The sequence below is a fragment of the Lepidochelys olivacea genome (genome assembly GCF_965140295.1).
Source record: "Lepidochelys olivacea isolate rLepOli2 genome assembly, chromosome: 9".
Classification (NCBI taxonomy): Eukaryota; Metazoa; Chordata; order Testudines; family Cheloniidae; genus Lepidochelys; species Lepidochelys olivacea.
In genome coordinates, this window is record NC_140419.1 from 92,258,434 (window position 1) to 92,283,351 (window position 24,918).

General features: G+C 38.5%; 1 protein-coding gene across 4 annotated transcripts in view; it reads right to left on the reverse strand.

The window, feature by feature from the left end:
• MTMR1 (myotubularin related protein 1) overlaps window positions 1–24,918 on the reverse strand; it is a 51,294-nt gene that overhangs the window by 25,684 nt on the left and 692 nt on the right. Inside the window, exons 2-12 of one of the 4 annotated variants that reach the window (XM_084639985.1) lie at window positions 21,815–21,920; window positions 15,841–15,864; window positions 13,645–13,695; window positions 10,850–10,925; window positions 9,182–9,276; window positions 8,840–8,947; window positions 8,320–8,421; window positions 6,128–6,211; window positions 5,292–5,441; window positions 4,069–4,257; window positions 2,456–2,641 (exon numbers count right to left, since the gene is read on the reverse strand). In XM_084639985.1, coding sequence (XP_084496111.1) covers window positions 2,456–2,641; window positions 4,069–4,257; window positions 5,292–5,441; window positions 6,128–6,211; window positions 8,320–8,421; window positions 8,840–8,947; window positions 9,182–9,276; window positions 10,850–10,925; window positions 13,645–13,695; window positions 15,841–15,864; window positions 21,815–21,920 — 1,171 coding nt within the window. The remainder of the gene's footprint in view (window positions 1–2,455; window positions 2,642–4,068; window positions 4,258–5,291; window positions 5,442–6,127; window positions 6,212–8,319; window positions 8,422–8,839; window positions 8,948–9,181; window positions 9,277–10,849; window positions 10,926–13,644; window positions 13,696–15,840; window positions 15,865–21,814; window positions 21,921–24,918) is intronic. The other 3 variants (XM_084639986.1, XM_084639987.1, XM_084639988.1) reach the window with 3 other exon arrangements.

Here is a 24,918-nt window from a genome sequence, read left to right on the forward strand (position 1 = left end):
CACCAGTTTGCATAGGTGACCACAGACCCAAACCCTTGGATCTTAAGAACAATGGAAAAAAGCATTCAATTCTTGAAAAGAAGAATTTTAATAGAAGTAACAGTAAAAAAGAAGTAACAATAAAAAGAATCACCTCTGTAAAATCAGGATGGTAAATACCTTACAGAGTAATTAGATTCAAAACAGAGAATCCCTCTAGGCAAAACCTTAAGTTACAAAAAGATACACAGACAGGAATATCCATTCTATTCAGCACAGCTTAATTTCTCAGCCATTTAAATAAATCATAATCTAACACATATCTAGCTAGATTACTTACTAAATTCTAAGGACTCCATTCCTGTTCTGTCCCCGGCAAAAGCATCACACAGACAGACTCTTTGTTTTGCCCTCCCCCCAGCTTTTGAAAGTATCTTGTCTCCTCATTGGTCATTTTGGTCAGGTGCCAGCGAGGTTATCCTAGCTTCTTAACCCTTTACAGGTGAGAGGATTTTTCCTCTGGCCAGGAGGGATTTTAAAGGGGTATACCCTTCCCTTTATATTTATGACATGTTAACTTCTCTTTCAGTATTTTTAACTTACCTATCATTGTGGTAGCTAAACACCACGAAGGGCTGGTCTACACTGAAAACTTACATTGGCATTGCTAGGTCTCCCAGAGGTATGAAAAAGCCACACCCCTAAGAGACACAGCTGTGCCGACCTAACCCTCAGTGTAGACAGGGCTAGGTCAAATGGAGAATTGTTCCACTGACCTAGCTACTGCCTCTCGGGGAGATGGATTAACTACAGAGATGGGAGAACCCCTTCGGTTGCTATAGTGAGGCCAGGTCTGCACTACAAACTTACACTGGTATAACTACATCACTCAGGGGTGTGAAAAATCCAGACCCCTGAGCAAGGTAGTTATACTGACCTAACTCATGGTGTAGACAACACTATGTTAAAGGGAGAGTTTTTCCTGTTGACATAGCTACCACCTCTTACAGAGGTGGATTAACCATGCCAACAGGAGAAGCTCTCCCATCCGCGTAGTAGCATCTTCACTAAAGTGCTACAGCAGCACAGCTGCACCAATACAGATTCACCACTTCAGTGCTATGTGTATAGACAAGCCCTTAGTGCCTACACTGAACTGCTGAAGCTATGCCACTGTAGCATTTTTAATGTAGACATAACCAAAAAGTCTTTTACAATTAAGCTGCAGTTTGAGCTAGCACCAAATAAGTTGAAAAATTCTGAGCATCATCCACAGACTGTACTCAGACAGAATTTTTTTTAAATAGAGATAAACATATGTCAGCCACTACCATCTTCATCAGTCTAAAAATTCTCAGGGTACTATTCTAAACTTAACTACAAAATTGAGATTTCAGGGTCCAATCCTGCCATCCTATTCAAGCAGAGAGCTCCCACTGAAGTTAATCACATCTCAATCTCATTATCTGGTCTACAGCCAGTTCTTTTTTAAATGGACAGTCAAACTTAAGTATCAAATTCATAAATTTGGATGGAAAAAGGCTTCTGGATTGTGAATATTTACTAGTTTGATAGGAATGGAAGATTTTAAACTAAATAAGAAAGTTAAGTTCTTCCCAAAATAGCAAATATTTTATATTTTTGCTCCCTCTGCTGGCTCTTCTGTAGCAGTTAAACTGAATTACCAGAGCTAAGATTATATGAATAATTTTGTGCACAATCCAAAAATGCTTTGCATGAGTGACATTTGATTTGAAGTTGTATAAAGCAAATTCCACATTAAATGCCATTCCATCAATATTTACCACCAAAAAGAAGGGAAAATAGCAGAGAAATCATCCATTCTAAAAGCTTCTTAGAGGTTAATAAAACACTTAGTAAATTTAAACATGATATGGACTGACTTATTTTAATGCAGTGTTAAATAATAAAAGGAGACTGTAATCCATATGGTAACAGGGACCAATCCATCTTCCACTGAAGTCAGGCCCACTGAAATATACATGTCCACAAATGCTTCATTAATGGCATAGAATGGCAGGATGAGGAGGGCTGTGGTGTTTAAAAATGAAGTCCCGCTGGTAGTTGTCTAAGTGGAATTTGAATTTCCCATGGCACTTTTCCAAAAAGCAGGGATAATCCTGGTATCCCGGCCAACATTCACACTCTCATGAAAACTAAGTGCTGTCCAGAACTGAATGTGATCCTACATTATCAGGATTTAATTGACTACTTCCTAAAACCTACAGTATGAAATACATAATATGCAGTATGGCATATATTTATATTCTATCTGATCTGAAATACTGTGTTCTAAATAAAACTTGTAAAAAGGGTTACTTTTTAGGATTATCCTGACCAAAGACATGATAAACACAGAGAAAGGATTTCTAGTGTGGTATATTGAAATTCAAGCAAATACATTGCTTTAAAAAGCAAAAAGCATGCAATGTCTTTAACATCTATAGTCTCTTACCCTTATGTATTCCAACCAGTGCGTTGAATCCACATTGGACAACCACCGTGCCTCATCAATCGAAGGATAAACTATTTCTTTCAGCTTCCGCAATGATTCCCTCATCACATGTACGTTATGTATTTCCAAAAAGACCAGCTCAGCATTTGGGTAGGCACTTTCACTTTCATATCCTCCACCTTTTGCCTGTCATTTAAAATTTTAAAGAGTACAGGAGTTTCTGATAAGATCCTGAGGGTTATTTTTGCTTTCTAGGGAGTTTTAGAGGCGGTTATTTTAGAACAAATGAAAACACATTTTAAGAAAAATAAACACTGATGTTTAACTACTCCCAGAAGCAGGGCCGTCCCTAGACATTTTGGTGCCCCAGGCCTGTGAGGGGGGGAGGGACTGGCCCCAGGCCTCCGCAGGGGGGGCAGAAGCAGGCTTGGGGGGGCAGGGGTAAAACCACCCCCCAGCACGAGTCGGCAGAGCGGAGTGGATTGGGGCAGGGTCGCTGCACTTCCTCCACTTCCTCCCGCACTCACGGGGTGGTGGGAAGTGGAGTGACCTGGCCCCAGCCCTCTCTGCTCCCCTAGATCCCAGTCTTGGGACTTGGGGAGATGGGGGAACCACTCCCCAGCACTCACCAGCGGCGCAACTGGGAACCGGTGGAGCAGAGCAGGCTGGGGCTGGGTCACTCCACTTCCCACTGCCCGGTGAGTACAGGGCGTGCGCTACCCCTGCTGCAGTCCCCCGGGATGTAGCAGGGGTGGGGCTGGGGTGGAGCAAGGGTGGGAAGAGGCGGGGCGGAGGCTTTGGGAAAGAGGCAGAGCACGGGCTGGGGCTGCTTTCCTGGCTAGCTCAGCCGGCCGGGGATCAGGCTGGCCGCTGGAGCAGCACGCAGCATAGTTTGTGTATGGGTAAGGACGGCCCTGCCCAGATAAGGACGGCCCTGCCCAGAAGCTGGGAATGGACGACAGGGGATGGATCACTTGATGATTGCCTATTCTGTTCATTCCCTCTGAAGCACCTGGTTAGGGTTAATTTGGACTACTACGTTCCTTCCCCACCCCTATTTATTTTTAAGTACACTATTTCAGTGCACAGTTACTTCGGTAATTGATGCCATATACATAAGAAATAAATCAGGGGACTCCATGTAGGCTTTTTCCCCTCTCCTCCCACCATAATCATTACCAGCACATCTCTACTTCCTACAGCTTTCTTCTGTTTGCAAAACTGACTCAAACTGTAATAAACTCAATTGGCCCATGTCCAGGCCATTGAAGTACTTCTTCAGTAAATTACTATCTCGACAGAAGGATTCTTTTACAATACAGGACAAGGAGCTAGGAACCAATAAGTTCAAATCTTGGTTCTGACAACACTTGTGACTGCAATCAAGTCAATCTCTGCCTCAGTCTCCACCCAACTTTAAACTGGAGATAGCAATAATTCACAGGGCTGCTGCAAGAATTAGTTAACGCTGACAAAACGCTTTGATACTATCAAGGGGCTTACACATATATTACTTTATTATGAGAAGTGAACTTCTATGGAAAATATCAGAATAAAGTTTATTTCTCAGTACATGGGCAAAGTAATCTCCATTTTAACAAATGACAACCTACCTTGTTTGTATCAGCAACACTGTTTTGTCTGGCATCAAAGATGATAAGCTTGTGCGACTGAGCATTGGCATCCATTATTGTTTGTAAGTATTTTTCATCTTCTTTGCAACGTTTGTCATTCGGGCCTACCAGTGGCTGGCTGCAGCGCGTTATAGTTGCCTGGCTCTCGGGGTGAATCCAAGACAACACCTGCGTTTAAAAAAAAGTTAGTTTCAGGATAGTGCACCAGCATCAAATTGACAGTCCTTAGAGCAATTGGTCAGTCATAATAAGCCATGGTACAACTTCCCAGTGGGAGAGAGAATGTAAATTTCAGTAAGAATAATTCATACCACATACATTCAAAAGTGGGATGATGAGAAAATAGCAGATTAATAGCATGGCTGTAAAAGACATGGTATCACTGTTCCCAAATTTAGTTAGATTGAAACGTGAAGTAGTTCTAAACAACGATGACTTTATTCTCCGTAGCATTCAGAAACAGCCTTAACTTTTACTTTCTACATACTTTCTACGGGCTTAAATACAGTAAGAGGGTTTTGTGGTGGGGAGAACGGGAAGCTACGTCTGTATGGAGGTCTATGCAGTCAAGCATGAACATATCTCATTCCTTCCTGCCCCAGGCAGAAACTACTGCAAGATGACATCACATTAAAATTCCTCACTTTCTTTCTCCCTCCTGGGGTTGTCATTTCTTTTCTAAAGTTTACCCTCCCCATGTATAATATGGCTGCATTTACAGCCCTCTATATGAGCAGCTGAGTAGGATAATCTCTACCAAGAACACATTGCCATTCTCAGGAAGCTCACAATGTGGTGTCAGAATGATACCACACACGTTCCACCTCACCCCCAAACCTCACTCACCATGGGAGCAAGGGGGAGCACAACCGGACACTTTCAGTTCCCCACTAGCGTCGGACGCTATCTTTGAACTAAAGATCAGTACACAGCAGTAAGCCACTGGACAATTGCACTAACCCTGTGATAACTATCTTCATTAATTTTTTAAAAATTTCCTCCAGCTCCAAAGCCAGTAAGTGTATTTCTATACATTTTATACTCGCCCTCTCTCGTAGAAGGGAGCTGGATAGCTGTCTCAGAAGCCTTTAAAAACCCTAAAGGCATCTCTTATAAGATGCATTACAAATACATTTCTTCTTCAGGAAGCTATATTACAAATACAGAGAGAATTCATAATGAATATTAGAGGCCTTACTTACTGGAATTCTGCCTTTTGCTCTAAATGCTGCCACTTTTGAGAGGTCATCATCTTTCACACTGGTTGGCACAACAAAGATAGTAGGATATGTATCACAAAGTTCATAGGTGCTGTTAACTTTGGATATTTTCCAACTCTCATTAGGTAAACCCTGTGCAGAGGCAAAACATTTATCCAATGTTTTAAAAAAGTTAGATCTTTACATGTGTGTGTTGTATAGTGACTCCAAAAAAGAACGATCCATTACATGTTTTTTTTTTAAAAACCATACCCACATTGTTCTGCACAGTGTTTCAAAGGTTATGTGAGCAGAAGCATTTCTCAATATTTTGGTTAAAGATATGGGGCAGTATGAAGCCCCAAAGCCTATAGATAATTTAAAAAGCAACAGTGATTTGGATGGGTTTGCACTAAAGTAAAAAATGGGCCTATAGTGAAATAGAAAGAAATTATTTTACACCAGGAAATTGATGGATTAAGGAGACCAAACTAAAATTATTCCTCTGTGTAACTGCTGGTCATATTTGTTTTTAAATGAGCAGACTACCTTTTCAGAACTGGTGCTTAAAATTAAGTCTCCAAATACGGATTTAGGTCCTTATATAACTGCCAAGAGACTTCCTCACCTATAATCCCAATTGATTTCAATGGGATTTGTGGGCGCCTAACACTACCGAAAATCAGGTGACTTGCATTTAGATGTCTAAATGTGGATTTAAGAGAGTAAGTTTAGTTACTCAGGTTTGCAAATTGTCTGTGAACATTTCTAAAAAAAGGTAAATTAGGTTCAGAAGACTACCAAAACAAAATGAAAAGGGGATTACTTGTATAACCTACCTGCCGCTTATATTCTGCCATTGGATCATAAACTTTCCAACCATTAACAGAAAATTTTTCTTTATAGCTGAATGCAAAAAGTGGCTGAAAGCAACAATGTTAAAACACAAATTACTATGCAGTATTTAGCCATTTAGTAAACTAGAATTCCTGTAAACATGGTGAGCTCTGAAAATGAAAGCCACAAAAGCTGATTCAATTAGTTTCCAAAAGACAAAATCTTATATACAACATTTGTTTTACAGTAGTGCCTAGAGGCCCCAGTCAAGACTGGGCTTCACTGTACTAGTGATTGTTCAAACACAAAAGAAGAGACAGTTCCTTCCCCAAAGAGATTGTGTGTCTTGTCAATTCAGATAGCAAAGGAAACAGAAAGGTAAAATGACTAGCCCGTGGTCACACAGGTCAGCAGTAAGGCCATGAATAGAATTCAAGCCCCATCACTCTCAGTCCAGTACCCTACCCATTGGACGATACTGAAATTGTATACTAATATGATACTGAAATTGTATAGCTAAAGCTAAACAAGGCAACTTGTGCCTAGCTATTGTTATCTGGACATTGAATTCGGGAAAGCACTTTGGCCTGGATGCACAAGAGGAGTTAGGCATTCTGACGCTGAGCATCACAACGCCAAACTTTTAGGCCCCTAGAAAATCGCTGCAATTCACAAAGCCTGAGTTAGGCACTTAGGTTCCCTATACAATGAATGAGGAGAGAGATCCGCCTGAAAATATGTCTGCAATAAAAGACCCACAACATGAGCACGGCTGACCTGTGTCTGTTGACTTGGGCTCACGGGGCTTAGGCTGTGGGGCTAAAAATTGCATTGTAGACATTCAGGCTTGGACTGGAGACCAGATTCTGAAACCCTGCAAGGGGAATGGGTTTCAGAACCTGGGCTCCAGCCCAAGTGTCTACACTGACATTTTTAGCCCTACAGCCCTAGCCTGCGAGCCCAAGTCAATTGTCCCGGTCTCTGAAACTTGGGGCATGGGGTGTTTTTTTTTATTGCCCTGTAAATAAACAGGCTGCAATTCACAAAAGCCAGCCCGGTTGGCAGGGAGCTACCTAAGCTAGCCAATGGGAGATGCCAAGTAGCGGTTGTGTGTCCCTCTCACCATGATATGTGCCTAAGTCCAGGCGGTAGAGAAGCACCTATCTCTGCTAGCAAGTCACAGCCAGGAATTCTCTTCAGAGTTTGCAAGAAGCCCTGGGGTTGGGAGGATGGGAACAACTGGGCTATGGAATATTCTGATGTGGGGCTCCTTCAGCCTCTCCTGTTGAAGCTGTTCCACTCTGGATAAATAATTAAAGAGTCACTGGAGCGGTAGGACTGGATCCTGGATCTCCCATCAAGCTATGGAGTCACTCACCCTTGTATGCACTCTCTTTCTCTGGCCAGAATGACTAATTATTTATCCAGAGTTAAACAGAAGAGACTGAGAAAAACCCACAGCCCAATGGTTAGAGCACTGCCCTGAAAAGTTGGCAGATCCCTGTTCCCATTCAGAAAGAGGGGGGACTTGAACCAGGAGTCTCCCACATCACAAGTGATCACTGGGCTAAAAGTTATGAGGGAGTTCCAATAATTCCCCACTCTCCAGTTGTTTTGTCTGAACTCCCCTAAGGAGCCAAATCAGGTAGCTGTGCTCAGAGGGTACCTACTGGATCAGGTCTAACACAAGACTTAGGTGGTCGAACAACTATCTTCCCCAGTTTGTGAATGTCTGAGGTTTAGGTGAGAGATAAGCCACCTGCTGTCCAGAGGAAGGAAGCAGGGTGCATGCCCAGAGGCAGAAACATAGGTGCCTAGGGACTGAGTGAGATTAGGCACCTACAGGGTTCAGTGGGAGTTTTGTGCATCACAGTCCCCAAACTGGGCCTTAGGCACCAAACTCCTTTATCCTTCATTCTGAAATTCCCCAATTATTTATTATAGACAAATGCTTATAATGAAAGTCAACAAACCCTGAAACCAATAAAGTCACTGTTTTCACTGGTAGCAGCACCTGGCTCTCAGTTCTGTAAATTACTGAAATAAAGAAGTCAAGCCAGAGTAATCTGAATGCTTCATGATATCTAGAATCAACAAATTAATATATTTGTTATGCAGTATTTGCTTATTTCCCTACACTTCCAAGAAGAAGACAAACAGAGGCAGGCAGTCCTTTCCCCATTTTAGTACTTACCAGCCCATTAGAAAGAGGAAATGCTTGAGTTACGAGGTTTTCAAATATCTCCAGTCTGCTCTGTTCTTCCTGTTTATAGGCAAGCCGCAAGTTTCTCATATCCTGTCAGAAAATAAGTCAAACTCTCTTACACTTTGATAAATTAAAAAAAAAAAATAGATGCAGTTACAAAGCTGACTGAAACTAAGCACTGGCTACTGACATTAAGGCAAGTCACATTTTCTAACTCTCCTAGTCGTTAACAAAATTCTGTTCTAAAATGAGACTACTGGAAAAATCAGGAAGGTCTCAATATGCCACTGAAGTAGGCATTATACCCTAGAATTCACCAATGAGGTGAAACATTTCTTGCAAGTTTCCCATCCAAATTCCAACCAAACCCAGCATGCTTATGGGATCAGATAGAACAATAGCACAAGGCATTGTGGGTGCAGGTTCCCCTTAATACAAAAATGAAATTAATGCAATTAAACAGTAATAGATAGGCATCCACTGCATTTCCTAGGAATTCATTCTGTACCTTGCAAACAATTTCTATACCACAGGAGTTGTCTCCATGGCTCTGCACTCCAATCTTTTCAACTCTACTTATTACTCCAAGGGGAACATCAAGAACAAAATGTGGATCCTGAAATTCGGATTAAAAAAATAAGATAAAAACATTTTTAATTGCCTTGGGAAGTATATGTAATCTAGTATAATTCATGTCAAATTGTGTGTTCTACTAGTCTTTTTATAGTTCCTTTTGAATTGATTGCTGTGGAACTACTTTACATTTAATTTAAACTAAGTTTGTCACCTTCTGAAAATCTACTTCAGATTCTAGCTGGAAGAAATATGCACATAGATCTTAAAGTCTCACCCTCTCAACATTTTTGAAATACATTTTGAAGTCCGTCACTGTCAGTGTACCACTGACTGCTCCCATAAATGGACAGATATACATGACATCTTTAGCTGGAAAAAGACAGAAATGAAAGTTCCATTTTATTATTGTAGGCATTTGTGCTAGAAGAAGCTCTTTATAGAAAACCAAAAATTGTATACAAGAAACCTCCTACAGTTCCAATGTACTAGAGATCTTTGAGACTTCTATATGAAACTATTTCAAAGCCACTATAACTGACCTTCTACTCTCAAATTTTGATTTGAAAGAAAAAGTCCTCTGCATTTTTAAAAAGGTATTTACAAAGAGAATGATCAAATTCTTCAGTTCTAAGCAATACGTGCTAAATCCCCACCATAAACCAGCCTAAGAGAATGGTGATGTGACATGAAGCATTACTCCTTATTGGAGCTATACTATACAGAATGTTTTTGTGGGGAGTCCATGAAATGGCATACAAATATTTTATGTAACATGAGAAATAGCCTTTTGCCTTTCTCCAAAGTTGCCAGTTTGTTGTATCTTATATTTAAGAAAACCAGAGTGGCTTGGAATAATAGCTATTTGTCCTGTCACCATCCATATGTGAGTTCTGTGCACATTTCATCGACTTCAAATCAGAATTCGAGGAGTCCCAAAGTCTTCATATTGCAAAAATACCAGGCTACACCATATCTCCCTTTTTCTGACAATCACAACAGCATTCTCTGCCCTTGTTGCACCTTACATTAGTCAGATGGGAAGGCTCATGTGGCAAGCAACAGTCATCCTGAAACTAATGCTCAAGTTAGCTGCTCAAGTAATGTGTCTGAGCAAAGATTATGTCCAAATCTGGGTTTTGCATACCTTTTTAAAAATAATTTCTACATTTCAGTAGAACAAACAGTGACAGTTTAGCAACCTGGTTTCACATAACTGTTCTACTTGCATCTAACAAAACACCCCAAGATCAAACTATGTTACTTCACAAAAACTAAAACCTAAGGCCTTCTATTTTGCACACTTAAACAGAGAGGATTTATATATAGCTATCAGATTTCCACAGATTATTTCAGGTTTTTGGAGCAGTTTGAAAAATCTGGCATTAAGACTGTATCCAATTAGAGCTCTTGATAGTAGAATGAGTGACTGTGTACCTTTTGCCACTACAGACTGGGTTACAATCTCCATTCTGGTAGTCAGTGATCTTTTTGTGGTCCCTACAAACTAATTCCACCACACAACTTTCCACAGCAGGTCATTTGACTGCAAAAGATCTAATTAAAATGGGACAGTCAACACCATATTTTCATTTTCTTTCCGGGCTAAATCCTGAAGTGCTTGAAACTCGGGAATGAATTTATGACCTATGGGGAAATTTTGAGCACAGATGCACCCTCCCCCCAACCTTGCTAATTTGTCTATGTCGATCAGCTGCTTGTTGAAATAAAATACCACACAGATCTGTTTACACTATGTTGAACTGATTTACTTATAGCATAGCGTTAGGGTTTGAATAACTAAGAAAATCCGTAGCAAATTTGATCATTCAAGGTAGAATTATAAACTACAAGAAGAAAGAACAAAACCAATACAGAAACCATTTGATTTTATCTTTATTCATAAAGTAATGATTTAATACTATAAATTCAAAACTACACATACCAATCGCTTTGATTGATTCTCCAGGGAAAAGTGGCGCCTCTTCCATCTGTGCCAGCTTGTTTCCATCCCTCAGTGCCTGGCAGAAATCCAAAACCATGAGTAAATCTCACATTCCATCTGCACACCATCGATACACTTTGCTGCAAAGTGCTTTTGCTAAGAGGTTATGGGAGCATGAGAATGTGTATCCTTTTTCCAAAGCACAACTGTGTTAAACAATGCTGCATTAGAAAACAGGGCTTGATATTGTAGGTAACAAAGTATTTATTATGCAGACATTTAAATATTAGTAACAAACCACTTACACGATTAATTTAACGTGCCAGCTACATATATAGTGCACAAAAACGTAAGCAATACCATTTGCCCAAAATTAGGCCAAAAAAATTAGGCTAATCTTTGTGTTTTTAGGTTATCATCTACTCAAGAAGATTTAGAAGTGTTTATTTAAAAGCATTTATATTCTTTATTTCTCGACACCTTATTAAAATAGCTAACATTTAATTATCAAAGAGAATAGTATGAGAAGTTTAATTATTTAGCATTAAATAAAATCAAATCACATTATATGTAAAAAATATATATATATATTTACATATATATATATATATCAGACAGACAGACACATTCTACTATACCCTACTTGACAAGGTACCATTGTCGTAAGCACCACTTGGTCTGACGGAGATATTTTATAGAGATGATAGAACTAAGAATTCAGATTATAGCTTGATGTCACATTGTTTTCCAGAGAGTCTCAAAAGCCGGTCAATATAAATTCAGGGATTGATTTTAAAGCTAATGTTCAGGTGAATGGCTTCCTCCTTAAATACTGCAACAAGGGGCCTTTAGTTTTCTGCTGATGTTTGTAACGTTTTGAAGAAGATTTTAGTGGAGAACTTAAGGGTTTACAAAATTTTTAATGACCATATAAAGGAGCTGACAACACAGGATGTTTTGGTGAGAGTTTAGGATTTCCATTTTAAGTGTTTGGTGTAAAAGTTGGAATATTTTACATTAGAAGAGTATAAACAGTGAGCTAGTTTCATAGTATATAGAAACATATACAGATACTCATCCCTTGTAACAAATTTCTGACTTGCAAGCAAGGAAATAAGATTATCAGATATTTTATATTTTTAAACACAAACCTTTAACATTAAATTGTTTTCTTAGCATACATTCATATGGGCTTTTTGTTTTTAATTTTGTCTGAAACTAGCAGAATTTGGTATCTAAGCTCTATCATGGAACAGGGTGTAGTGTAGTAGTCAATGGAACTACTCAGGTGCTTGAAGGTAAGCACATGCTTAAGTGCTCTGCTAGACTGGGGTCCAAGTGCAGTGTTATAATTTATATTTCATGACCTCTTATACAGTCACAAAAGCGCTACCTAGGCAAATGGGGTTTCCTTCCTGCACCAGACAGAATATAATTCCTCCTTCATTGTCAGAAACATAACTTTTAATTTGAAAAATGACATCAAAGTAAAATATTTTTGAAAATCATTATGGTATGTGTAATTTAAAGATGTATTAATTTCATTAGGAAATGCCAGTCCTGACTGATCGTTATCAAATTATATTTTAAAAATTCCTGACACATTTGTCTCTAAGAAAGAGCACTATATCTCAACCAAATGTAACACAGTGGTTGTTGAGTTCAGAAGCAAATAAGTTGCTTAAGCAAGAAGTTGCATAAATTGGAAGTACATAATTTACCTTAGGCCCAGATAAATAATAATTTATGTACTCTTTATTAAAGAATTTATTTATCAATGCACGTGTCCAGTATAAAATAAAGAGTAGGAACAACATTTATATTTATATTTCCCGATATAACCAAACATTTTTAGACATACCAATATGTATAATGTTTTCTGTATAGTACACAGAAGACATCTTTTGAATGAAAGCAAAAATATCCTTATAATTTACTGTAAAGACACTTCACCTACTCAGTCCCACACAGGGTCACTTTTCTCTTGAAGTGCAGAAAATCTGCAGAAAATCTTAATGAATTAGGGGAGATGCATGCAGGTAAGACTAGGAATTTTTAACCAAATCTTTATAAGAACTTCAACACATTATTTCATACACAATCTGGTATGCCAAAAACCAAATTCTATTGTTTTAGCAGTTAAGCATTGTATTTTGCTTTTCATTTATCAGAAGTTCTACATTTTAAGAGGGGGCTTTCCTTTAAATTCTATTTAAAGTCAGAGTTCAACCACATTACTGTCCAAGTAGTTTTCTCACAGCTGATTGTCTAAAAACATTTAGAATCACAGTTTATTTTCAGCAGAAGCTTTCTCCCCCACCCTCACAAAGAATATATTCATAGCTAAGCTTTTGGGAGGTAATGTTGCCACCATTTTAGATTCTTATGCACGTTATTTGTTCAGAGCCTTAAAAACGTAGTATTAGAAAACAGGGTTTTTTATAGCTACCCATTAATATTATTAAATTAAGGTGCAATAAACTTTTAATAAACCCTGAATCCGAAGAAAAGAGCTTCAGAAGCAATGCATGTTGCCAAGTCCCTGATGGTCTTCATGATATCTCTGGCACTTCTCCCTTCTGGGGTTAAAAATTCTGCTTGTGGGAGAGGGCTGTTTCTAGTTTTTTGGGTGTAGTTTGTTTGTTTGTAATGATAGGAGTTTAGAGGTAATATTCTGAAATTCTCTATTGCTCCCCAGAACTTAACAATGGAGGATTTCTACATACTGTAGATGGGGCTATTATACAGTAATTTACTACACAGTTAATGAACAAACGAGGAGTAAAACTTGCCACCTGATCAGCTTCTGCTTCAGAATGATAGCCATTGTGTCCATCCTGAATCTCCTGCATTGCATGAGACAGCAGTAGGGCAAAAGAGGGGTAATAAGAAAAAAACATGCAGACAACAGGTGAAAGGACAGAATCACACTTTTTAAAGAGACAGTAGATACTTCAACATCAACTTATTTATTCAACACCTTCCACTCATTGCATAAACTACTCACAGCTATTAGGCCCAGCTATGACACAATATGAAATGGAATATTTATTTGCAGTCTCACGAAAAGAGTCAGTGCAGGTATCAAAGAACACAAAGTATGTACTGTCTTTTTAAAACAAGCAACCTTATAGCAGAGAAAATGCAGAATATAAATTATGTATGCCACATGCTTAAAAATAGAAGAAATTGAGTATTGCTTGTTGTAGTAGTATAAAGGGAAAATTCATGCGTTTTTTATTGTAGAAAACAATTAAATATTTTCCATATCCATTAGTATTCAGATAATCTAAGGAACTGTTGTATTGTGTAGATCACATGTTTAAATGTTACTATCAAAAACATCTGTTAAAAATATACACAAATTACATCTATTAGCCAAAAGATTCACATCTCTATGTACTTACACTTGTTGTATCATATTGGGATCTCTTTTACTATATAAATTACATCATAAAAAGATCCCTGTGTGTTACAGGCAAGAACACAAAAGGTCATTGGGTCATATGCAAGTTTTTTGTTTTGTTTTTTACTACTTTCAGCCAAAATTATTCTTCAGTCTGATTCCAAAATTAACTGGAATGAAACCACCATCATCTTTCAAAGAGTTGGATTACATTCCAGATCAATCCCAATTCACAAATACAAAAACTTCTCGTTTAACAGATAACACTTCTTGTCTTAAATCTGAAAGAAAGACAGTTTATATCTGCTTTGATAAATATAATTTTAATCACTTCTATGAAACCCCCAAAAGAAAACAAATTAACAGAAGGGGTTACATTTGTAGAAAACATAGGTTCCATTGTTTTTACATCCTTCTAAAAAAATTTACAGTGCAACAGTCACCACTTTCAAATGACACAGGATTCCCAACATTTAGACCTTATTAAAGTGAATATAGTAGTTATTTAAAGCTTAGGCCAGAGAAATGGCTGAAGACTGTTTCTATATTTAAAATCCAAAGAAAGGTGGATGCTAGAATCCCAGGAAAAGGAAAAACTGGAAGAAAGGCAATTGAGCTCTAAACCGACAGATTACGGATGACAGAAAGTATGCACAGGCACTGAAGATGGTTTTTCATCCTTGAACATTTACTGATAAAGGTGAAAAACCAAAGAAAACAATCAAGTTTTATTATTTTAACATATTTTCTTGTGTTATTTCATTCCAATTTCTGATAGATTTGCCCTTGAAAATATTGATCTTTGTGTATTACAATTATTATACAAATCCAAGTAGCTTTCAGATGTGAAAATAATTGATTCATCTCAAACCAGGGGATCAGGCTTAACTGATTTTTTTAATAAATGCAAACCCTTGTTTGAATGACAGGGTTAAAATATTTAGAGAATAAAATCAGACTATTAACCCTCTGTTTTTTCAATTGATTAATGTTCCAAAGTGAAAGAGAAAGCTATGAATTTTTATATCATTAAACACTGGATAAAACCCAGCCTCTAAAATTATCATCAAAAAGATGTAGGTCATTGCATCTAACTTCAATCCCAACTTTCTATTTTGCTCAACGGCTGTATCAATTAAGGTAAAACATGTATGAATGCAAACATGAATTGAAATCTTATTTAAATAGAATAAACAAAGACTTACTGTTTTTCCACAAACTACTACTGAAATTCTTTAGCATAGATAACACATTAAACTCACTAATACAGTGCTCTGTAGTCCAAACCATGTAAGCATCAGTCATGAGCATCCGTTTTGTCGGAGTTAATATAATAAAACTGAAGTTTGTACTGCACATTTGTAACATAACTTAAATATACGGCTCTCTCACACATTGGCTTTTACTGCTCATGAAAAGATTGCAATGGCAAACAAGTTGTTGAGCTGCATAGCAAAATGGTCTGATTGGTTCATAAAAAACATTAATGACATAAAAAAGAATACTAGGCACGCTAAGTTCTCAACACAGCACAAAAGACAAACAGGTAGGAGGCTGTTTTGCCAATAGCCAAATGTATTCTTACCCGTATATCAGGCCTCTTGTATACCTGTTAGTTAAAATACAAAATGTTATCTAACAAAATGTGCATTCAGATGTTGCTTTGTGACAGAGACGACATCAGGCAGCAGATCAGATTTTCAGAAGAGCTCAACTCCCACTCTGGTACTTAAATTAGTAGCAAGATTTTCAAAACTGCACAATACACAGCTGCTCCCTATGCATTCAACAAAGCGTGCTGAGCACTTTTAAAAATCTGGACACTTCATTTTAATGTCTACATGGGAGTCAAGCTCTTGAAATCAGGTCCTAAGCATCTTTTTATTCAGTGACAACATACTAGTGAAAAATTGAAGAATTTAGTAATCCTTTTGGATAGTATATAGTAAGCCCACAATAATAGCTATGACAAATGATGGCCCTACATTTCTGAGTCAAACACCGGAGTGTAGTTAGCTCTAACTTTTCCCTAACTTACTTCCAAAACTTTCTAGGCAGCCATTATTATCTAAGTGCTTTCCACTAATGCCACCTCATTCAAGGCCACCACGTTATTACTAAGTTTTCAGTCAGGTGAGATTTACATAAGACACTATGAATTTAGAGAGTTAGATTGCCCCCAAAACCAAGTATGCTGCTTGTGTATGGCACATTAGTACAAGTCTAACAAGAAAAAGCAAGCTCAACATGCTTCAAATTCCACATTCCCCTTTGCAGCACAATATGTTCCCTCCTGACCTTTGTATTTTTGCAAAAGCTTTGTGGTGGAGTGAAACTCCCACCATGGAACACAGAGGAGAGGGAGCCATGATACTCAGAATTTTTTAACAACTGTATGTGTTGCTTTTGTGTATATGGATTCAGGGACATACCAACAGACATTTTAAGAAACAAAAAATAGATAATCATTCAATCTGAAGTGCACAAGCTGATGGGGAGCCATCTGAAAGCCAAGAAAACTGATGAGGAGTACTTGTGGCACCTTAGAGACTAACCAATTTATTTGAGCATAAGCTTTCGTGAGCTACAGCTCACTTCATTGGATGCATACTGTGGAAAGTGTAGAAGATCTTTTTATATACACAAAGCATGAAAAAATACCTCCCTCCACCCCACTCTCCTGCTGGTAATAGCTTATCTAGAGTGATCACTCTCCTTACAATGTGTATGATAATCAAGGTGGGCCATTTCCAGCACAAATCCAGGGTTTAATAGGAACATCTGAGGGGGGGGGGTAGGAAAAAACAAGGGGAAATAGGTTACCTTGCATAATGACTTAGCCACTCCCAGTCTCTATTCAAGCCTAAGTTAATTGTATCCAATTTGCAAATGAATTCCAATTCAGCAGTTTCTCGCTGGAGTCTGGATTTGAAGTTTTTTTGTTGTAATATCGCAACTTTCATGTCTGTAATTGCGTGACCAGAGAGATTGAAGTGTTCTCCGACTGGTTTATGAATGTTATAATTCTTGACATCTGATTTGTGTCCATTTATTCTTTTACATAGAGACTGTCCAGTTTGACCAATGTACATGGCAGAGGGGCATTGCTGGCACATGCTGGCATATATCACATTGGTGGATGCGCAGGTGAACAAGCCTCTGATAGTGTGGCTGATGTTATTAGGCCCTGTGATGGTGTCCCCTGAATAGATATGTGGGCACAGTTGGCAACGGGCTTTGTTGCAAGGATAGGTTCCTGGGTTAGTGGTTCTGTTGTGTGGCATGTGGTTGCTGGTGAGTATTTGCTTCAGGTTGGGGGGCTGTCTGTAGGCAAGGACTGGCCTGTCTCCCAAGATTTGTGAGAGTGTTGGGTCATCCTTCAGGATAGGTTGTAGATCCTTAATAATGCGTTGGAGGGGTTTTAGTTGGGGGCTGAAGGTGACGGCTAGTGGCCGTTCTGTTATTTTCTTTGTTAGGCCTGTCCTGTAGTAGGTGACTTCTGGGAACTCTTCTGGCTCTATCAGTCTGTTTCTTCACTTCCACAGGTGGGTATTGTAGTTGTAAGAATGCTTGTATGCATCCGATGAAGTGAGCTGTAGCTCACGAAAGCTTATGCTCAAATAAATTGGTTAATCTCTAAGGTGGCACAAGTACTCCTTTTCCTTTTGCGAATACAGACTAACACGGCTGTTACTCTGAAACCTGTCAAGAAAACTGATGTTATGTATTCAAATCTGCCTGTCTAGCTAAAGAGGTAGGCAGTTTCCAAGGGTACAGCACTTTAAAATAGCCCAGACCAGAGTGACCAAGTCACAGATAATCGTGGTGAGGTCTGCATCAGAGTGACTCAGAAGTTTTAGCTAGGGCAGAATGCATTTTGCAGCATCCTGTTACCTATGAATTCAGCAATGAGCAAAGAGACTCCTGAGTGTGCATATTGACAAGACCAAGGGTGGAATAGCCCCTCAAGGAAGGATACAATAATAATCCTCCTCCACACCATCATTACACTTATTCCTAGATATGCTTTCACTACAACTTCGCCTCTGATTTTTTTGGGCTGAACTTAAGCCAGCTAGTTAGCTTTCACCCACGGCTAAGTAGGCCAGACACTGGGAAAGCAAGCAGACTAAAAGATGTAGATTCAATCAAAAAGGGGAATTGTTGCCCCTAGTGATCTCACACACATGTTGAGCAGAAGGAATGACAGAAGAGAACCTTCGTATTGAGACCGTGATGCAAGAACCCTCAGGAAGAGCAAGAATTATAAGCCACTAGACTCTACCCATTAGACCTGAACATGAACAGTTTAAGCTATCGCATTCATTCCCACAGATGACTCAACAGCACCTCCTGATCAACCAGGTCTAGCAATTGCTTGCTTTTGTAATGAAGGCAAGTTGTATTCTGAGCAATCCACATCGACAATGGCCCCAAACTGTATATTTTTAAACTAATCATGAAGAGCAAGTATCCATCTCAAAGCTTCTTCTGAACTTTAATTAGCAAGGCTGAATGAAATTCAGAAAGGAGTATATTTGCTCTCTCTTGCTCACAGTTTTATTCAGCCTTGAAGACAGAAGTTCTGTAACAGTGCACTGCAATTCAGGACTATATTCCTGCTTTAAGTCTCAGTTTTTGTACTAGAAATTTAAATCAAAAAACTTAGGGGCACATTTTCAAAACTGCCTTTACATTTGTATAATCAAAAATCTGCTCACAAATTGGGAAGACAGACTAAGTACCCAATTTGCGCACGCAAACAACTCTGAACACAAATTTAGAAGTCAGCTACCTATATGGTTTCTTTGATGTGTTACGTTCTTTAAATGCCAATCAAGATTTTAAAAGGCACTGAATGCAGTGTGGTTCAATGGAGAGGGTACCAGTCTGCGAGTCTAGAAACTGGCTTTCCTTTGCTGACTGGGTGACCTTGTGAAAGTCTTTTAGCCATTCTACACCGCAGCTTCCTCATCTGTAAGAGGAGGCTAATGAGGTTCACCCACCTTCAAAAAGCACTGTGATATCAACAGATGGAAAGCTTTATAGGCACTATTATATTATAATCATATGGATTCTCGTTTGTTTGCCATTTACTCATCTATAACAACTTTTTCATTTAATATGTTGGCCAGTTTTACACGGACATTCTAGCTGATCAACTTGAAAGATTACTTCACAACCATTACAATCTATTGTGTAAATATGGTAAGTTAAATTTATTGGATAAATGCACAAGTCAATACATATTCTATTGCCTAAACTTAATTAACTTTGTATTAGTTAAAAGGTACCGTGTCCATTTTCAAAATGAGAAATGCTAATGCAGATGCATATCAAAATTGTGATGAAAAGTGTGTGAGGTATCTCTGGATACTTTACTTGGATCATAGGAGGAAGCAAGCATGGCGACCTCATCCTTAAAGAAAGCCATACAAAAATTAGTGCTATTTGGCATGATTTACCCAAGACCAGAATAGGAAGGTTGCAATTAAAGATTCAGATGCTTTGACAACTGTGTGGAGAAGTTTGCACAGCATCTGCCCATGTTGCTCTTGATTTTAGTTACTGCTATACAAAGTTTCTCACTTACACATACATTAAATTCACCCACTTTAAAAACAAATTGTGACATTTAAAACATATTGTGTATGCAGTAGTCAACTGATTTTCCGGAAATACGTAAAACCTTGGATATTCCATGGCAATCAGGAGGCAATAGGACAGTAGAACTAAGTATCTGAAAGAGAGGTTATAATGCAAAGGAGGCCCTTTTCCAAAGCAGCACTTGGAAAACACCATATAGTAGCTTCTTAGCTTTTAAAAAAAATATGCATTATTATTTAGGATAGGTAAATAAAATTTTATGATTAGAAACTCTGCAATGTGATTTGCAAATGTGGGAGTTTAGCTCATTCTATCCTGTCACAGACATGTAATGTTAAATACAATTTATAAACAAGGGGGATTTTGAGCATAGAAAGGTTTAATTTTTTTTTATTTGTAACAGACAGAGAATGAGATGGATTTAAATGCTGCTCATTAGGCCTCAAAATATTTCTCCCTTTTAAGTAATGTGCAAGATCAGTCTGGAATAGAGAACCAGACTATTTAGATTAAAAAACTGGTTCTCCTCTGGAGGAATGCATAATAACTCAAATGGTGAATTGAACACTAAACTCGCAGACTTGGATTCTGCTAAAATGAAGTCCTTGATCTACAGGGCAAATACAACAGACAGTTGTAATGCAAGGTTTCCCACAATGCTTTATCAAAGACATCAGCCTTGACCCAGAGCGAGCATTTGCAATTCAGCTGCCAGAGTACAGAAGAGCTAAGCTTTTTCTGAGTACAAGTTGCTGACTGTGCCAACATAGTGACAAACTCTGTGAGGTGAAGTTTTAAATAGACTAAGATCAAATACAGTTAGTAACTTCATCTTCAAGCTCACGCTGAATTTGACCTGCAGTCACAGAAGTTAAGGAAATATGCTGTTTGTACAGAGCATTCAAGGCCTTTTAAACCCAGAAAGCATTGGTAGACTATTTTAAACTCCAGTTTAAAGCAAACAAGATAAAATCTTTATTTAGACACTTTGCATCCAGAACACACAATTTTGTTTTAATTCCAGGGAAGAAAGAGAATATAAAGCACATGGAAGACCTGAACTTAACAGCAACTTTGGACTTTTATGGGGACTGGAAACAGAGATAACACTTGTGTCAATTTGCAGTGCAAGAGAGATTTAATACACACTGCTCCTGATAATACTTAGTCCTGCCAGGAGCACAGGGGACTGAACTATATAACCTCTTGAGGTCTCTTCCAGTCCTATGATTCTATGTAGGGAAACAGAAGAGAGCATGAAAAGGGAGGGAGGAAAAAACCCAAAGATTCTAATCAGAGCTAAGACATTGCATAATCATTGTCTCAATGACATCTATATTGTTGGATGAGAAAAAACAAACAAGAGAAAGTCTGTTCTGATTTATAAAGGGACATCGTTCCACAAATAGTGACATGTCACATCAAAACAAAGGAAGAAAAGTAAAAATAGGTAAATGTTCTTTTCACACCTGGAGAAGATATGCTCATTTAATATTCACCAAGGCTAATTATATTTAATTTTTGTGAAATCCACATAGCTCAATTCTTTCTCCTGAGTGCATGGTGCATAGACAAGATTCCAAACCAAGAAACAAATGTTTCATTCCTATAATTAAAGAAACCAATTTCCAGAAAATTCTAGACAAAAATCAAAGGAAAGAAGAAAATCACACCATGACTGTAAAATACCACCTTCAAAGTTTCCTTTCTTTTTCTACCTACCTTTTGTTCTGTAGAACTCAGTGAAGTTACTCTAAATGAGAGAGAAAATACAAAGAAAATCTTTGCACCTCTCTATTCGCTGTTAACTGACATTTGACTCTCAGATGGGCAATGATCCACTCAAGTGTTTGCCATGTAGATAAATCAAAGTAGCAAGAAGTTTCCTGCCCACCCGTTTCAACAGACTGAACAACTATTTTTGTATTCCGCAAATGATAGATGTCACTTACCCTGTAATCTCTGGATACACTGTCTGATGGCACAGAACCTGAAATCTGACTAGAAATGGTAGCAGCTATGAGCTGTTTACACCATTCAACATGGGATCCTGTAGGGCTACAAGAACAAAATAAATATTTCAGAGTATTTAGCAATGATTACTACTTTACACTGAGGAAGTGCTGAGAACATTTAATTATACCCCACATGAATACAACCAACAAACAATTACACAAACACTAATGACATTATACTCTTTAAGAACAGAGTACAACCTTTTTGCTGAGCAGATTACAGAGAAGAATTCAATTTTGCTGGAATTTGCCATTCATTTTGATTCAGACGTGCAACTGTTAATCTACAAAAATGTTCAGGGCCCTGGGGACATGAAGCTCCTGATTCCCTTATCAGATATTGTTAAAACTATTCATATATTTCTCTTTAAGGCCATAAAAAATAATTTATTTTGAGCAAGTGCTTCCAGGACCTAAGTGCTTTCAAGAATTTCATATATGTGACACTATTATTCAAATAAGGCCTAAGAGATAGAAAGCTATTCTAACACTGCCATTTAAAAAGAAATTAGATATTCTCTAAGGGAACACCTCTAAAACAATAAGAAAAGATATGTATAACTCTTCCTCAAGGGAATTTTCTACCTAGCTGTATCTTCTTTTTTGCATTTGCTAACGACAGGGAGACCCATTTCACATTACTGAACCTTGTAGTTTAGCAAGCACACAAGACCCCCCCCAAAGATACTGCATCAGGCAAGTCTACAGCAGAATTTCACTCATCTGGACTAATGTGTGAGTGAGACTGGGACAGTGCAGATTGGTGAAATTCAGAGACTAACAAATATGGAGACTGGGGAGGATCCACTGTAATTGGACACCAGCCACTTTTAAGTGCCCTAGGTCTATTTCAGTACATTTCAGTGTCAGATGAGAGGATGGGGGGTGGGGGTAACAGGATGCTCCCCATTGCCCTGCTGTCCCTGCTCCAAGCACAGCAGTATAATCTCAGATTGCGCTTCAACAATTTAATGAATTTTAGTGAGGTGAGGTTCTTCTGTATACATAGTGTTTTAATTGAAGTCAGGAACAGAAAGTACAATACATTTTAAAAATAGTATATAATGAACAAACACACACGCTAATTTTGAATTCTGGGATACTCCCAGAATGGTATAAGTGAATGACTAATAAATCACAAATGTACATAGCACAAACAGGTAAAACTGGGATTTGAGGGGGCGTGGCAGATTGTTCATCAAGAGCACAAGATACCACTTCAGAGGCCTTTCACACACTAATTGCACTGTGCCATAATGAGAAACAGCATAGGGTTTCAAGAGGTGCTGGCTGAAGATAAGCGTGGTGAGCACTGCAGCAGCTACATATCTGAAGTGGAAGACCATCAAGTAATTTTTAGTCATGGATTTTATTATTTCTCTCCCTTGCTGCATAAACTTTACATAGCACCACTTCTTAATATATGGTTTCATTATTAAAAATCAATTACATTCCTGCTTCAGAGAAGTCTCTTTTACCATAGTTAGTCTTGAACTGGATTTTAGTTTCACTTGCGTCTTTTGCAGAGACCTCTACCCACATTTTGGGGAACAGAGGAAGTGTATGAATTTTTAGCTACAAGTCCAGTTAATGATAGTATTTCTCTCTCTTTTGCTCACCTGTCTCTTTGATCTTACTTACTGGCCCTCTCCTTATCACACAACACACAGTCAACCTGTGGAACTCTTTGCCAGAGGATGTTGTGAAGGCCAAGACTATAACAGGGTTGAAAAAAGAATCAGATAAGTTAATGAAGGATAGGTCCATCAATGGCTATTAGCCAGGATGGGCAGGGATGCAAAACCCTGCTCTGAAGTGTCCCTAGCCTCTATTTGCCAGAAGCTGGGAATGGGTGGCAAGGGATGGATCACGTGATGATAACCTGTTCTGTTCTTTCCCTCTGAAGCACCTGGCACTGGCCACTGTTGGAGGACAGGATACTGGGCTAGACAGACCATTGGTCTGATCTAGTATGACCGTTCTTATGAATCACAGCAATGATGAATGTCAATATCATAGGAGGAAGGAGACGCACTTCATGCACAGGCTAGGCTTGCTTTGATGTTGCAGTAGCTGCACATAAAAATCTTTCCTCTTTGTGCCAGGAGCTGCAAGGTTCACTATTGGTACCATGGTACTGTTCCTCACATATGCATAGCATGCCCTCTCCCCAGCCTACCACTGGTATCAAAGGAATACTATTCTCTTCCAATTTCTGAACAAAAATATTTTGAACACTACAGGTAAAATATTTTTAAAATAACCAACTCTTTAATTATCTAAATTCCAAATTCCCATCTTAACCACTGAAAAGATACTCTCCTCACATGCTCTGATAACTCTAACAGCTAATGGAAATGTTACTGAACTTGCAAGAAAATTCTCTTTTGGAAAGGTACGAGCAGGAGGAGCTTCATCCCAAAAAGGTATTGGGCAGAAATGTATAAATGTCTGAAAACAAGACTGAAAGTGGCTCCTCACTTCCCTTATATAAATAAATACTGCTAGTTTAACAACATGCTTTTCACAAAGTAGTTTGATATCAAGCAACATCCGCTATAGTATATTATCCAGAAATCATTCTTTCCTATCATTCCAAGCCCATTAAATGTGTGTCAGGGTGGGAGGAGAAAAAAAAGGGGGGAGAGACTACCCTGATACCACAGTCTAAAGCTAATATGAAGCCCAATGCTATTACTATTTTGGTGCACTTTTTGCTTGATTCCAGCTGCTCACATTCCCCCCATATTATCCATCAGTTTGTGCATATTAGATTTGTTTTTGTTGAGGTAACATACATAGGTATTAGAAGCTTTTAAACGCTCTCTCAGATACCACTTAAGGAAGGTAAGTTAAGTTAGGGAATAAATCTTTTCCCCATTTTTAAGATATCAAGTACATCCCTCAAACTGGATGGTTTTGCATTTGTTTGTGAGGTGACGATGCCCATCTCCAGATTTATGTCACAAACGCATCCTTGCTTGAGCTGCACCGTCAGCTACAGGGCACCGCGGGGTGGACAACAACAGTCCCAAACTTTC